Raw genomic sequence first — 16262 nt, forward strand, 5'->3', positions numbered from 1 at the left:
TATAATTTTAAATTATAGTTTAAAAAATAATTCAAACAATAACAAAAAAAATTATGTATATAATTTTAAATCAACCAATTTAATATATATAAAGTTGTCATAACAAAATGATCACAATATAAAATTCTAATAAAGTACCAAAAATAAAAGTCATAATGTAAATTTTTAGTAGAAGTAATTCGTCTAGTATGTAAAAGCGAGAATAATGTTAACGTTTAATGAGTAAAAAAGGTAAAAATGTATTTTGATAGTATAGAATTTTAGATGTTATTATATTTTTTGTTTTGTTATGTTTGATTTATTTATAATTCACATTTTGTTTTACAGATAGCTCTATATTTCGTAGTTATCTAATTGATTATGAAAAACAATAATATATATATTATGCATATGCATAGATATGCTATGTCATTGTCCTCAGTGATAAGATACACTGAATCAATAACGAGATTAGCTAGAGAAATTTAGTTTAATATTTATATATACATGTATTATTGAGATGAAGTGATCATGATTATTTGTCCTTACCATTATTCATTGAGATCTTCTACACAATTGTCCCACTTCTATATATACACACACGTACACTGGTGGACTGAGTAACGTTTTTTGTCTTATAACATACAATTGGGAGTCGAAAACAGCTAACTCTGAATAAGTACTACTATATGTTAAATTATGAAAAAGAAATTCAGGAATATAAAGTTATGCAGCTAAATCTTATTTGCTTTGAAAACTTTAATTCGTTGAAAAGAACGAAATCTTGAATAGTATATTATATAGTTTATCACGTGAAAATTTCATAAAACAACAACTCATTGTGCTGTTAACTAGATACATGCACGTTACTCATCAAAAGTGTTGTGTTAGCTTAAGGATATAACTCTATCCAAATTGAAACCATACAAAATAATAATAATGTGTGTTGACTTTGAGAATTTAATTCTTCTTGTTTCATTTTCATATAGTTGTATAAAAGAATCAAGATATAATTCGTAAGGAAGGGATCCGTCTCTTTAATTTATGTGTACTATTTCAAACCGTGTTATGCTTTTTCCTTTTTCATCTCAATGCATGGGGTTGCATACAACTGCCAAGTGTACATTCAGAATTTATCTAAACCATTCACTGGCGGCAGAATTTTTTTTCTCAAAAATAAAAATTATTTTCTTAAAAAAATAAATAACTTTGTTTACTAATTTTTTTTTTTGCTTGAATTTACAAGCAGTTTGCCTCAGACTTGGATGACCTGTACGATATACCCAGTTTGAACAAATTAAATAACTTAATTAAATTTAAAAAAAAATTAAACCATAAAAATTTATATTAAAAATAATTTATAAATAAATTATTTTATATTTAAATTTTATCATAAAAATATTTATTTTAAAATTATTTTAATAGATAAAAATGATAAAATAATTTTTAAAATAAAAAAATCAAATTTTTTTATTTTTTCAAAAACTCTTAAATAATTTTTGAAGAAGTTAAAAATATATTTAAAAAACAGTACTAAATAATATTAATGTGATTTTTTATAAATAAAAAAATAATAATAAAATAATTTTTAAAATTTTTCAAACGAAGTCTTACAATAATCCTATTTAACCTTTTTGTTTGCCTTTTTTTTTCTGTAACGCTTTCTAATTTTTTCTTTTTTCTTCTTGCTAAAAGTTTTTTAATTCTTTTTCGAAAAAATTTTCTACTGGGGTCACCTTCCCTCAACAAATTAATGTTGAAGTAGTGTTTAAAATGGTTTTTGAATTTTCAAACACAAATTAAATAAAAATATTTAATAATAAAAAAATTAACTAGAAATAGTTAAAACTTATTTTATTTAATATTTATCATTAATTGTTATTTTTCTAACATTATCGCAAATTAAAATAATTTTTTACTTTTATAATTAGCCAAATAAATTCTTAAAATTTACTTTAAAAATTTTTTGTTTGTTTCTATTTCAAATTTTTGTTAGTGTCATATTAATTTAGACCGTTAAGTAATAACATAAATCCTACTAGTAAAGCGATAATGATGAACGAAGAGAGAAGAAATCAAGAGAATTCAAATAATAACAATAAATTGTGAGAAACTACATCAAAGTCTGACTCAGCACTACTAGGATCAATGATGAAAGTTTTGCATATAACAAAGTATGTGAAATTTTTTCTTTTATAATAGAGGTCCATTTCCATTTTTGGACTAAATCTGTTCTAATGATGAGAATATCATAATTAGAAAATAAAATTAAAAAAATATTTAAAAAATTAGAAAAAATTAATATAATTTATTAAGATATTATTTTATAACAAACGTATTAGCATATTCTTAGTTTATATATTGATAAAAATTTTGTAATCACAGATAAAAAATATAAATAATAAAAATAATATTTTTTAAATAATTTTTTATTTTTTTTTAAACTCTTTGTACCATCCTAACAGTGATTCCTTAGGTATAGTTTGAATCATCTCGTTTTGTTAAGTGTTGTTGAATGACTAAGATTAGCTTGTTATGAAATACCATGTTAATATATGGTTTCAATTTCCAATTATTGAACCTGATCCAACTCATGCAAAGCTTCGAATTTCAAGCGAAAGGGTTATAGGCTTTGAAATAATCAGTTCTATATGTGTTATGTGAAGGAACGAAATTTAATTAGAATTTTATATTACTTGTGTTATTTTTTTTATTTGTTTAATTTTTTTACTAACGATAATACGTGATTAGTTTGTTACGGTGACTTGTAATGTCTACTACATATGTATATATTTTCATTACAGAATATTCATAAAATAATATTATAATAATTTTAGAACACTAAAAACTTAAATAAAATATTTAAAATATTAGAAACAACTTTCATATTTGATTCAAAAGTTAAAAAGACAAAAATAATATTTTATCTAATTATATATTATATATATTACACTAGGGTAAACGTACTAAAGCAATTGTGAAACAGGTACATTGCATAATGCAAAAGAAGTCGTTTCATATGTCAAAAATGTCATTTCATCATAAGTTAAGACAGTATTAAAACTCATCTTAATCACTATTTACTTCACCACCAGCTATCATGCATATGTTTCTTATCTTTTTTTTTCCCTTTTCCACGTACACACAAGTCATAAACAATCACTTATTTTATTATTATTATTATATGGTTTTGTCGGAGGAGGACAAAAGAGTTGGGTATATGTGTTTCTCATAAAAGGAACTACTAGAATTTTCCTGTTCAAACAATAATAATGTTAAGACCAATAATAATAATAATAATAATAATAATAATAATAATAATAATAATATTGTCACGCGACTTTGTTATTATTGAGACATTCTATGTATAGAATAAAAAATCTTCATTTTACATCGCTTATAGAAGTAATTTTTATACTAACAAAGCATGAGTGAAATGCACGTATCCAGGTAGGGGTAATAATAATACACTTATATGAATAGTTGGAGAAGAAAAATAGAAATGGTAAAGTGATGGTTGACTTGGTTAAAACGGATTCTGTAATATTTTTTTTGCAAAATGAAAAATATAAAGAAGTAATAAAATCCCATTTTGTAATTTCTGGTTTCAAAATAAAGAATTAAAAGAAAATAATTAAAACCGTGTCCCTGTGATTTCTGTAAAATAATAAAACGTTTATTCTTTTTTTTTTTAAAAAAAAGATCCCCATATTTTAAAAACATTATAAAAATGACAATATTTTTAAAAATCATACATTTTGGTTTCATATCAAAACTTTTATTTTTTTAGGTAGAAATTCAGTACAATCAATTTCACGTGGAATTAATAATTGAGAGTCATTAGATAAAAATTTAATCAAATCATTCAAATTATTTAACGATTCTGAATTATCAACTTCACGCGAAGTTGACTACACTGAGTTTTCACTTTTTTTTTAATCATTTGTTGTTATATTTTCTCTTTTCTATTAAATATTTATGTTAAAAATCGATATGAAAAGAATCACTCTTTTCCAACTGTGAATATAAGAATTAGTCATTGTTATTTGCTTCTCTGATATTTTTTAGGGTACAACAATACAGCCGTGAGTTTCTATGAAGATTATTTTTTTTACATCATTTATTATAAAATTATTGTGGATTTTCCTCGTCATTTTATCTTTTTATTACAAACACAATCTTTTCCACGTTTTTTCATTTCTTTTACACCAAAGTTACCAATCATTATGCGAGTTACTATTTATTGTCCTCAAGCAAACAATCAAAATAATTGTACGAAGCCAAATTTTTTTTCTTTTGCAAGAAGCAAAAAATAGTCCAACATCAAAAGGGGGCATGCATGTGTTACTCTCACACAATAATATATAAGAGCTAAGATTTTATATTTTTGCACATCCCTATAAATAATAAATCCAATTTAAATCAATTTCCATATAAATCAACTTTATTAGTTAGATATATAATTATTTATATTTTTATTTAATAGTTTAGATTTTTAAAATAAATAATTATTTTATGGTACAACCTTAAAAAAATTTTGTAAGAATTTTGTTATTATCTCCAAAAAATGCATAAAGCAAATAAAAATTTTAGACTAAATTCCCATTTTGGTCTCTGAGATTTACGCGATTACTCATTTTGGTCCCCGAAATTCAAAATTACCTATACTGGTCCTCCAGATTCAAGTTTTGGCACCAATATGGTCCCTCAACTCTTTTCGGTGATGATTAGGCAAATGGAGTGCTGAGATGACACCCTTTCTGTCACGTTGGACGCTGTAACGGCTAATTAATGTGGCGAGGGTTGTATTTGTATCCAATTTAGTCTCCCTTATTAAAAATTTGTCATTATAACTCAGATAAATAATAAGATAATTAGGGTTTTATGGACTAAATTTGATACAAATACAACCCTCGCCACATTAACTAGCCATTATAGCGTCCAACGTGACAGGAAGGGTGTCATCTCAGCACTCCATTTGCCTAATCATTACCGGAAAGAGTCGAGGGACCATATTGGTGCCAAAACTTGAATCTGGAGGACCAGTATAGGTAATTTTAAATTTTGGGGACCAAAATGAGTAATCGCGTGAATCTCAGGAACAAAAATGGGAATTTAGTCAAAAATTTTATGTTTCAAACTCTAAAAAACTAATAGTAGTGGTTGCAATAGCTATATATATAATTTCGGTATGTGAACGACATTTAAAAAGTACGGTTAAAATTAAAGTTATTAAAAAATATATTTTTAAATTTAAAGTAATTTATTAAAAATATTATTTTAATGCTAGTAATTTTTTTAAATATTATCAAAATTATATAATCACGGCAACTATTATAATAATAATAACAACCACCATAATATAAATTTATATAATAACTTAAAATTTTAAAATAAATAATTTTGAAAAATAATAGATTGTCGGTTTTCAAAATTTGGATCCTCATTAAGGTAAAGGAGATGATATATAATAACTCAAGTTATTACTTCACTCAACAACCCCCAAAAGGTAGAAGAAGGGCATATCTAAGAACCAAAGGAATTCTCAGAGAGACTTGAATTGTGATAGCTAGTGATGATGTGGTGTGTGTTGGATTTGATTGGCAGTGAAAAAAGCAAGAAATTATGAATGAAGAGAAAAAGGAAGCAAGTAGGACAAAATAAAAGAAATAATTAAAAGGGTATTTGTGAAAGCTAAATGAGGTAATGAAGAGGTGCTATTGATTACTATTTAAACTATGGGTCTTATATTCTCTCTAATTTTGTAGCCTGTGCCACACTACTCTCATCTGATCTCATCTGCCATTCATATTTAACCATCTATCTGCATCTGTCTTTCTTATTAAATGACACATGCAGAGGAGAAATTAATATTAATAATAATTATACATATTTAATTATTTGATGTGATGAAACTCATCTCATCTCATCTCATCATCTTAATAATATGCTCTTTTTTGAAAGCTTAATTTCACTTTCATTGACAGCTTCTATAGCTGTCTTCTGCTCCTTTGAGAGGTAAGTCAGAGAGAATAATTAATGTGTATTTACATTTTCAGGTGGTGTGGTGTGTTGACACTTATCCTTCTCTTTTTATTATTATTATTCAAATTTTGTTCTGCATTCTCATCTTCATTTATTTGTCACTTAAGAATGTTATTATAATTCAGGGATAAAGTGGTATTTTCCTGTTTTAAGAGATACATACATACATAATAAGTTCCTTTCTTCCTTTTTACCTTGTTTCTTTCACCCTTCTTCTTCTTCTCCTTCTTAGCTTCTTCATTCTCTTGTTCTTTTCTCTTCCTCACAGAACAAAAATAATGGATCCATCAGAAGAATGTCACAGCAGTGAATCAGGATGGACTATGTATATTGGGTCCCCCATACATGATGATGATGATGATCATGGTGATGGAGACAACAGTTATATTAGCAGGTACAGTAATAACAATGAAGGTTATCATCAACAAGATAATGAAAGTGATGATGATGATGATGATGATGATGATTCTATGGCTTCTGATGCTTCCTCTGGGCCAAGCCACCTTCATGGGGTTGATAGTAATAATAATGGCAAAGATTTCCAGCATCAAGAAGATGAAGAAGAATATGATGATGATGATGGTGGTATCAACAAGCAGTGTTTCTTAGAGAAGAAGAATAATAATGCTAGAAAGAAAAAAGAAGAGAAGAAGAAGAAGAAGAAGAAAGAGATGGTAATGAAGGATAATAATAGCAAAGGTAATAATAATAATAATAAGATGAGAAAAAGTTTGTGGATGGGAAAAGGGAAATAGATGAAGACATATCTATCTATCTATCTAGCTAGTTGCTTATTATGTTTGTTGCTTATTATTAGGTTTCTTTTTCTTTCAATTCTACTAATTAATAGTTTCAAGTACTGTGTACTGATCATGACTTGTGTATGTATGTTTTCCAGAGTACTTGTTTTGCAATGCTCAAATTTCATAACAACAAAATACTTTCATCACCATATATTCAAATTAATTATTACTTAGCTAGTTATTAGCACACACCATGCAAGAACCATTATTTATGGGATGTTTTTCTATTTTTAGAAATTTTATATCAAAAAACATTTTAATGTAAAATTCTAAAAACTCTGAATCATTCACATTTATCTCATCTTAAGCATTTGTTGGATCTTTCTTATAGGGTTTTATTATATTGTTCCACTCCTCTCTCTCTCTCACATTTTTTTTTCTAATAAGATTGTGCTGCACTGCATGAGTGTAGATCATAATTTTCCTCTTCTTTGACTTATTTGTTTGTAAATGGTTTAAACTTTTCGAATATTTATTTAAAAAAAATAAGAGAAAAAAAAATCAGTTTTCAATTGCATGGAATAGTACCAATGAATAGTAGTGAGGGAAAGGGACAAAAATGCATCTATTCGTCTTCCACAGATTATGAATAATAATCTGCAGTAATTAATTAAGGATGCTCAATATTGACAATATACAAACTAGTTTGGCTCATATTGATATATTTTTCTTCAATTTGGAGAATTTTGAACTTTGCTACCTACTATGTAAAGCCAACAACTGAAAATGATTTATATTATATATTGGTGGAATTACAATCAAATCTTTATTAGTGTAATTAGTTATATATAGTAAGTTAATTATACACAAGCAAAAATAGTTTTGTTAAGTTATTTAATCTTGTATATGCACTTGTAATAAAACCTCATCACATACTCCATGTCTATGGAGTATATATATCTCACTTTATATGATATTAGACATGTGAAAATTTAGATAAGTTTACAGGAAACTTATTTTGTTAATTTGTTTAGCCAATTTATGAAAACAAATATCATATAATAAAATAACCATTGATTATATAAAAACAATATGAAAAAAAATTGAGTATATATATTTTTTTCCCTTAAAATGCATTCATTATATATACTTTATAAAATAAACATTTGGTTAACTCTAAGAGTTGAATCTATGACGATTTTAATATAATCACTTAATATGTCTTGGCTTATTATATTAGTACTTATTAATGTAATAATAAATTCTAATATGAATGGATAATTAAAATCCATTCTAACTTTTTTTATATAAGTAAAAGATGAAAACTCTTAACATCTCAATTTTGTAATAAAGTTCTAAACAAAACTATTTCTCTTTTTTCTTTACTATATAATTTTAGTTATAGTATTAGTAAAATGTTAAATAGTCATGAATTGAAATTAAAAAAAAAAAAACAATTCATTTCATGTATAAATAGGTGTGTTCAGTTTAGAGAAGCTAACAAATTTGATTCAAGCATTTTCTTTACTCTATCTAGTAAGCCAATGCAAGACAGCAGTGAAGTTAATTAAGTATAAATAATGAAATTACAAAATAATTAATGGAAAAATAAAATGAGTGCAGAGTCAAAATGTTTCATGTGTCTCTCCAAAGGGCACACACATGGTGTCCTTTTTAAAATATATATACATATATATGCTTGTAGTAAAATGTATATATTAAAGATTTAAAGCTTTGAAGAGTACTACAATGGTGGTACAGGAGTTGAAGAAATAATAATAATAATAATAATAATAGTATGCTATTTGAAAAGATCTATGGTGGTATGATATGTTGTGTTATAAATGAACAAATAAAATAAAATTATGAAGGACATTGATTCATCATCACATGTATGTGCATGAACTTCTACCTAACTGCTGCTATAGCTTCAACCATTTAATATCAATTAACTCTCAACTCTCATCAATGGACATACCCTCAACAATACATGCTTCCAACTACTACATCTAGCCCCAAGCTAAGTCACTTTCCATGTGCAACCTACAATCCAGGAACAACCATGTTTTTGTGTGTTTTTTTTATTTTTTGGTACAACGGGATAAAAATATAAACAAATTAAATTATAAGAAAAAGCTAAACAATCAAAATTGGAACCCCGCCAAAGTTTGGCCATCCTTGTTCCTTGAGCTCAACTACTTAAATTTAAAACACTCAACTATTTTTGACATAGTATTATAGTATGAATATATTTGTAATGCTGTTCCACTCTATCAAAGGCCAGCAACAAACAAACTCGCCTACAAGTGAAGAAACAGAGCCAGTAAATAATTATTAAGAGTAAATCCCTATTTTTGACCATTAAAGATTTGGACGATGATAAAATTAATTATGAAACACTTAAATTAATCTTATACTCATTAAAGATAAATTATTCTGTTGGACAAAAATAACTATTAGTTAAATTTTTGTTGTTTTCATAAAAAAACCCTTAAATTTTAAAGTTATTTTTCTATCATCATTTTTAACTTATTCAAACTCTCACTTTTTCTAATAACATTAAAAACAATTTTATCTCTACACCCATATCCATCAACACAAAGTTACGCTTTTTATTTTCTATATGGAGTCCTCGAATGAGTTGAACAACGTTATGGAGGAGGGAGGAGTTTTACTTCTCTATGGTGTCAGTGAATGTGGAAATCGGACCCAGCGAGTGGAGGAGGGGAACTCGGACCCTCCGAGTTGCATGCACTGAGGCGGACCGTCCGATTTGTGCATAGGGAGGTCACGCGTTGCTGAATGCTTGCTCTCCACAAACGGTGCCCCTTTATCCCAACCAAACCCACTGCATGCATACCAAACGAGTTCAGATTCATTTTCTCCCCCACCAACACACTTGAACTCCATCTTCTTCCTCCTTCAGCATTCTGGGCAGCAGCTTTGTGAGGAACCGAAGCAAAAAATGTCAAGAAAAATTAAAGTTAAAAATGTTCCTCCATTAGTGTAAATTAAAAAACAAAATTTCCTCAACCACAAAACGGACCCAACGATTACTTTGACGAACCAAATACATCTCACACAAAGAAATCGGACCTACCGTTTTGCTGGGGTCATATCGCACGGTCCGATTTCTCTATTGTTCAAGTGCAAAACGGACCCTCCGATTTGCTTGCAAAATTTCCAAAGCATAGAAATCGGAGGGTCCGATTACTTCCTTTTCATATCTGACCAAAATCTGTCCCACATTCCAGTGAAGCACCCATTCAATCCATATCCCAGCACAACACCAATCCCTCCTCCATAACAAAAAAAATGACCCACAAAGTTACTCTTGTTCTCTTCTCTCTTACTGTCAAGATCCCAAAGAATAAGCAAATTTAAAATTTTTAGATGTTCAAAAAATTTTAAAAACGAAGGAGAGTGTGTTCAGCAGTAAATGACATGGTAACTACCCGATTAAGCACCCATTTGAAGCCAACGACTGCAGAGCATTTGATGCGAATTTTTACAAATAAACTACCGATAAATGTATCGAGTCGTACTAAGTAATAAATTTACGGTGAGTGAATGTCAATCCCACAAAGTTTAAGGAATTAAACAAGTAATAGTTGACTGAATATTCTATTTAGACAAGTGAAATTGAGAGTTTTAAATATCAAATAACATAGAAGACAGAGAACTGAAGAAAGCAAACAATAAATGTGTGAAAAAATAATATGAGAAGAGAGTCAAGTCAAGGTTTTGGAGATGTTTAGATTTTCGGATGAACAATTATTGTCATCTACCTTGATCATGCAAATATTTAGTTCATAGCAAACCCTAAATGATTGAATTCCAATTTGGCAATTCAATTTCTTCTAACCTAATCGACCGTCAATTTCTTGATCAATTAATTATGTCAAAAGGTTAAGTCCAAATTTTGATTTATAAGCCACACAATTCTTAAGAATCTAAAAATAATCTGATTATATGTCACGTATCACATTAAATCCAGATAATTGAAGAATTATAAGAAAAAGATTTCAACTTTTAATTCCAATGATGTAACTTTTTCAAGATTCAACGGGATTCAATTTATATTAAGATTATTTTCCAATATACCCTAATCTGTAGGATGAAGACCGAAACCAATTTTTGAACATAAATCAATGCATTAATCAAAGAGTAGAAGAACAAATATTAACCCATCAAAATAAACAGAGCTCATAACTTTAACAATAGAGGTTTAGTTGCTCATGGTGTAGAAAAAATCTTAAAGTGTAAAAGTTAGTAAACTCTCAAGTGCGGAAGAAACTGAGAAGAAGAGAAGAACAGAAGAAGAGAGAGGAAGACCCAATCTCACCCCTTTTTATAGTAAAACTTAATTGTTCAAAAAGAATCCAAAATTAAAATCAAATCCTCTGTCTTAATTGCAATCTTGGATTCCGTTGCAGCGTAACTGGCGCTAAACGTCGGGAAGGTGGCGTTTAGCAGTAAGCCTCCAGAAGTGAATTGCGTCCCAAGAATTTCACGCTGCTTTATCATGTCAGATGCAGACTGGGTGTTGTATGTACGCATACCAGATGCATACACACAAGTTTTTTTTTGGCGCTGGTTGTGTGTACGCACATGGGATGCGTACGCATGACTTTCTTCCTGGTGCTGGATGCGATTCGGCGCTGTACGCCAATGTCGCGGAGTTTAGCGACGTGATTCCGGAGAATAAGTATGGACTACTATATATCGTTGGAAATTTCTAAAAGATGGTTTTCTAATGTCGCTAAAACTGCATCATTTGGATCTGTATAACTCAAGTTATGCTCGTTGGAGTGTGAGGAGGTCAAGGTTGACAGTATCCACGAATTTTCTCTGCACTTATCTTCAATTCTTGGTTCTTCCTTATGTTTTTACTTCTCTTTTTCTATCATTTTCCTACAAAAATAATAAAACTAAGAAAATCAAAGTACTAATAAAATAGTCTTGAAAATCATATAATTACCAAAGAAAAATCATAACTTTTCTATAAGAAATGCCAATGAAAAGTGCTTAAGATGCTCATGCATCACAACACCAAACTTAAGCTCTTACTTGTCTTTAAGCAAGTAAAGAATCATGGCTTAGTCATCAAACTTTTCAACCTTAAAATATAAGGGTGAATGGTTTCAATCCAAATAAGTTTGGTTAGCCGTTTCACTTATATACCATTCAACATAATTGATTATAATCTTTTAAGGCGTCTCTCTGGATTAGATTATAGAACCCTTCCTTAAATCATCACCTTGAAACAAACTTATTTACTTTTTTTTTCACATTTCATTTTCATTGAGTACTTTGCACCTTGAGTCTAGCCATAACTTTAAATGTTTTGTCTCAAATTTTGTTCAACAAAGAAACACCACAAGTACTTGGTAGGGGAGCCCTTTGAGCTTACATTATCCTTTTAACATTTCCCATCATTGGTGCTCAGAGCCTTTGGCTTTCTCTTCTTTTGGAGGGGTGCTTTGCACCTTGAGTCTAGTCGTGACTCTAAATGCTTTGTTTTCAACCTTTTGCTTGATACATAAGCACTACAAGCACTTGACTCGGATCTTTAGTCAGTGGTACTCAGAGTCTTTGGCTTCTTTTTCAACCCTTTTTTATTATTTATTCATTACATGTTACTCCTTTAAGACTTTGTCAAGTGTAAAGATCCTATAATAATCCTCTAGACTAAGACCTCAAGTAATTTGGCTCGGCTTATATTAAACATTCTTAGTTAGTTTGACCTTCTTCACAATTCTCTTTTCATCGAAGGTGAGTTTCTCAGAGAATGTGAATTCTAACTTCATAGTTTGGTGAATTGAATGGATACTTTGCTCTATATTCTCTCTGGTTTTATTATTGCATTGGGGGCAAAGTTTTTTGTTCTTCTATTGTGTACGATTGAATTTGTGCTATAGAGTTCCTATTCTTATTATGTAATTTGTATTAATAGAATTCAAAACGGTGCTGGGACATTTGAATTGCTATTGTAATTATTTATCCTAAAGTTATTAATCAAAATTCTATGAAATTTTTACAAACCAATCACAACAGAGTGATCAGTAATCACCTAAAGATATAGAATTCTTGGACTACACAGACAGTTTTCTGAACCCTCCTAATGATGGTGATAAGGATGATGATAGATGTGACTAAAATGTTTCTAACCATATATATTATGATAGAAAATTTTTGTTTGCCTTATTGATATCTTCGTACTTCTGTAAATGCAGCCGCCATTTAAGTAGTTAGAAACTTATCCATATTTTGTTTTTGTTAGTTATTACAATGCTGTCTGGTTTAGTGAAGTAAAAGGGGTGGATAGAGGAATAAGACAAATGCATTAATTAGATGTTTGGCTGCATAGCAAAATTAAGGAAATGGGTATGCGTGACCTAATGCTACAAAAAACTTATCCAATTAAATTATTCAATTTCTTATTGACAAAAGTAATGTTATATACATGCCAACATATCACTATGCACACATAACAATACATGAGCTAAAAAATCAGCCCAGAACACACACATACTAACATTTGAATCAAGCCTAGGAGATTGTAGAGTTAGAAACAACCAAAGATTTTCTTTGGAGCTGTTCCAGTTGATCTATACTTTGCAGCTGTCTCCTCTGTCTTGAATGGATAAACACTTTTTTTACTCGGTTCAATAGGAAGAGGTCAATATTTTATTGGTGTTCAACTCGACGATAGCCAACATGTGGAGTCTCTTCGCAACTGCATTGCAGAAAATACTGCAAAAGAAGGAGAACAACTGGTTTGGACTCTATTCAAGTGCTTCATTAATTTACCATATACTGAGTCTCAAATCATTAAACTCTATTAACATCGTTAAATATTCAACTTGTGCTAACTTGTGCCAAATATTGAAGTCTTCAAAATCTAAGAATTGTGACTTCCATTAAAATTTATGTAACCTTGGTTTTATAGATCCTAGACAGTGGAGAACATGCTTAAAGCACTTTAGGCCAGTTAAACCTTTGTAATCAGGAGATACTGGCAGGTTTTAATTTGTTCTTCCCTATTTCTCTTTCGTATTTCCAACATATATGAGAACCTTATAGGTGAATTTTCCTCTAACAATAACGAACACTTCAAGAAAACTCGATATTTTGAAAACTTAATTTGAACTTCTATATATTCTTTTAAGGAAAAGGCTGCCAAGTATAATAAGTTAATAACAATTTGCTACTACATGCACATGGCTCCTACTTTCCTCTAATTGACATTAAGTTCTCAATATTCATAGATTTTATGCTGCTAAGGTTGTGGTTGCATTGGAGTATCTTCATTGTCAAGGTAGGTTATTAGGCATTTGTATGGCCTAACAATTTTAATTATTAACCCATGAAATACAACTTGGGAAGTATAAGACTGACAAAATGTTTCTCTAAATCCGGGATGAAGTTAACAAGCTGCAATAACTGATGAAAAGATGCTGCTTTATTATCACAACGTTTTGTACACAGAAAGAAGTATTGCCTACAAAATTTTCTGATGTCAATTGTCTTCCCTCCATCAATTGCTCCTTGCCAAAATGGTTGTGCTGCTGCTTGTGTCCCACTCCATTACCAAATTGCTGTAAATGGAGTAACTGCTGCTTATTTTTCAAATCATGTTGTTGTAAATAGAGCTGCTGCTGTTCTTGTTCCAGATCAAAGTGCTGTAAATGGAGGAGGAGGAGCTATTTCAGTAGCTTTTGTCCTGAATCAAAATGCTGCCAAGGTAGCTGTGGCTTCAAAAACTGCTACGTTCTCCCAAAAATCCTGCACTTGTTCTTGCTCCAGTTATCCCAAGGTACGCCTTTGTTGCTGTTGTACAAAGTCCTTTTGGAGAAGTGTTTTTTGATGTTTCTGTTGTTAGTATTTCAAACTATATTATATTACTTGCTCAATTTGCAGTTATGATATAGTTAAGAATATAAATAATTATGATTGCTAAAATAGTAAAAGGAGAATTTAGTTATATATACTAATAGTGTTCTGAAATGCTAAAGTGCTTTTTTTGAGTTATTGAAATTGTTGTTTGTTCTAGAATCTAAATATGTCGTTTTGCTACTCTGGTTCTCACCTCCATGTTCTTCAATCATCACCTCAACCGTCGAGGCACAATTTGGGTGATAATGCCTCCAGCTTGCCCTCATCATTTTTGCTTAATTTTGATTTGATGACGTTGTTGATGATATTAGTAGTGATGTTGCCCTCACTTTGAAGGTGGTTAAAGTGGTGATGGAAGAAGGTTATGAAGATTTAGATTTTGAAAAGGGGTGGTGTCGTGGCAGTAGTTCTTATTGTTGATAATGTAGATGGATTGAGGGTTTCAAAACTTGATGATGGTAGTAGGAGTAATTTGAAAATCAGTCTTGTTATACATTCCATTTTTTTTGGCAATCAAGTTGGTCTAAGTCCAACAAAAATCAATTTTATTAATAAGAGTGTGAATATACGATTCAACTATCTCCACTAACATAAATATTTGTATCTGGTGTTCTTTTTCCTTCTTTTCCTCCTCTTTCTTCTTCTTCTCCTTTTTTTTTGTGTTTCTCCTCTTTCTTGTTCGCATTTTTTTTCTTCGCGTGTTTTCTTCTTATCGTCGTTCTTTTATTGCTGCTGCTGTTGTATTTTTTCTTTTCTTTATTCTTTTTCTAGTGATTTTACAGCATTATGTGTTTCTTCTTCTTTGTTGCTGCATTTTATTCTTATTAATAGGATAAAACAAGAAGAATCATTAAAAGGTAAAACAAGAAGGAGAAGATGAATAAGAAAAAAAAAAGAAGATTATGATAATGATAAAGAAGGAGGAGGAGGAGTTTGTTTATGTGTCATTCTTATTAAGTAATTTCGGTGCATTCTGAATTTAAACTGTTAAATGTATAAGAAGAAGACGATGATGACAATAACAATAACGATAACGATGACGACGACGACGTCGACAATAATGATGACGACGACGACGATGACGATGACAATAATGACGACGATGACGATGATGCAGGAGGAGGAGGAAAAGGAAGGAGAAGATTAAAGAAATTCAAATGAGAGGAAGACGAGGAGGAGGAGATAGAGGTGGTGAAGTGGTGATGGCGACGACGGTAATGAAAGAAAAAGATGAAGAAAAAGGAGGAGGAGAAAAAGAAGTAGCAATATTAGGAGTGGAAGGAGGAGGAGGAGGAAGAAGAAGAAGCACGTGATCTGAAAAACGATTATAACAACTTGGTTAAACTTAGTTAAATATTTTATTTGGTTATAGAATTTTATTTGTTTAGAATTTTGTGTTTTTAAAAGGACCGTCAATATAAATTTAACGATTAGATAATTTTGTTAAAAAACACTCATCTTTTATAGATATAAAATTAATTTTATTAGTGTTTAAATTTTTTATGGTTAAAAATAATAATTTACTCAATACTTAAATATTTATTATATAAAAAATTAATATTATATATATTAAAGTATACATATATATTATAAATA

At 29.4% G+C, this 16262-nt stretch overlaps 1 protein-coding gene across 1 annotated transcript; it reads left to right on the forward strand.

Annotated features, from left to right (window-relative positions):
- Positions 1 to 6302: 6302 nt before the first annotated feature.
- LOC130935099 (protein SOB FIVE-LIKE 4-like) lies at positions 6303 to 6954 on the forward strand. The gene is made up of 2 exons (XM_057864672.1): positions 6303 to 6609; positions 6923 to 6954. The coding sequence occupies exons 1-2, from the start codon at positions 6303 to 6305 to the stop codon at positions 6952 to 6954; spliced, it is 339 nt and encodes a 112-aa protein (XP_057720655.1).
- Positions 6955 to 16262: the final 9308 nt, after the last annotated feature.

The sequence above is a fragment of the Arachis stenosperma genome, chromosome 1, assembly GCF_014773155.1.
Source record: "Arachis stenosperma cultivar V10309 chromosome 1, arast.V10309.gnm1.PFL2, whole genome shotgun sequence".
NCBI lineage: Eukaryota > Viridiplantae > Streptophyta > Magnoliopsida > Fabales > Fabaceae > Arachis > Arachis stenosperma.

Excerpts from the sequence above, each read along its gene's own strand:
- LOC130935099 (XM_057864672.1), top strand. The coding sequence starts at position 6,303 with ATGGATCCATCAGAAGAATGTCACAGCAGTGAATCAGGATGGACTATG. Across the intron at positions 6,610-6,922 it reads ATATGATGATGATGATGGTG|AGTACTTGTTTTGCAATGCT; the intron begins GTATCAACAAGC and ends TATGTTTTCCAG.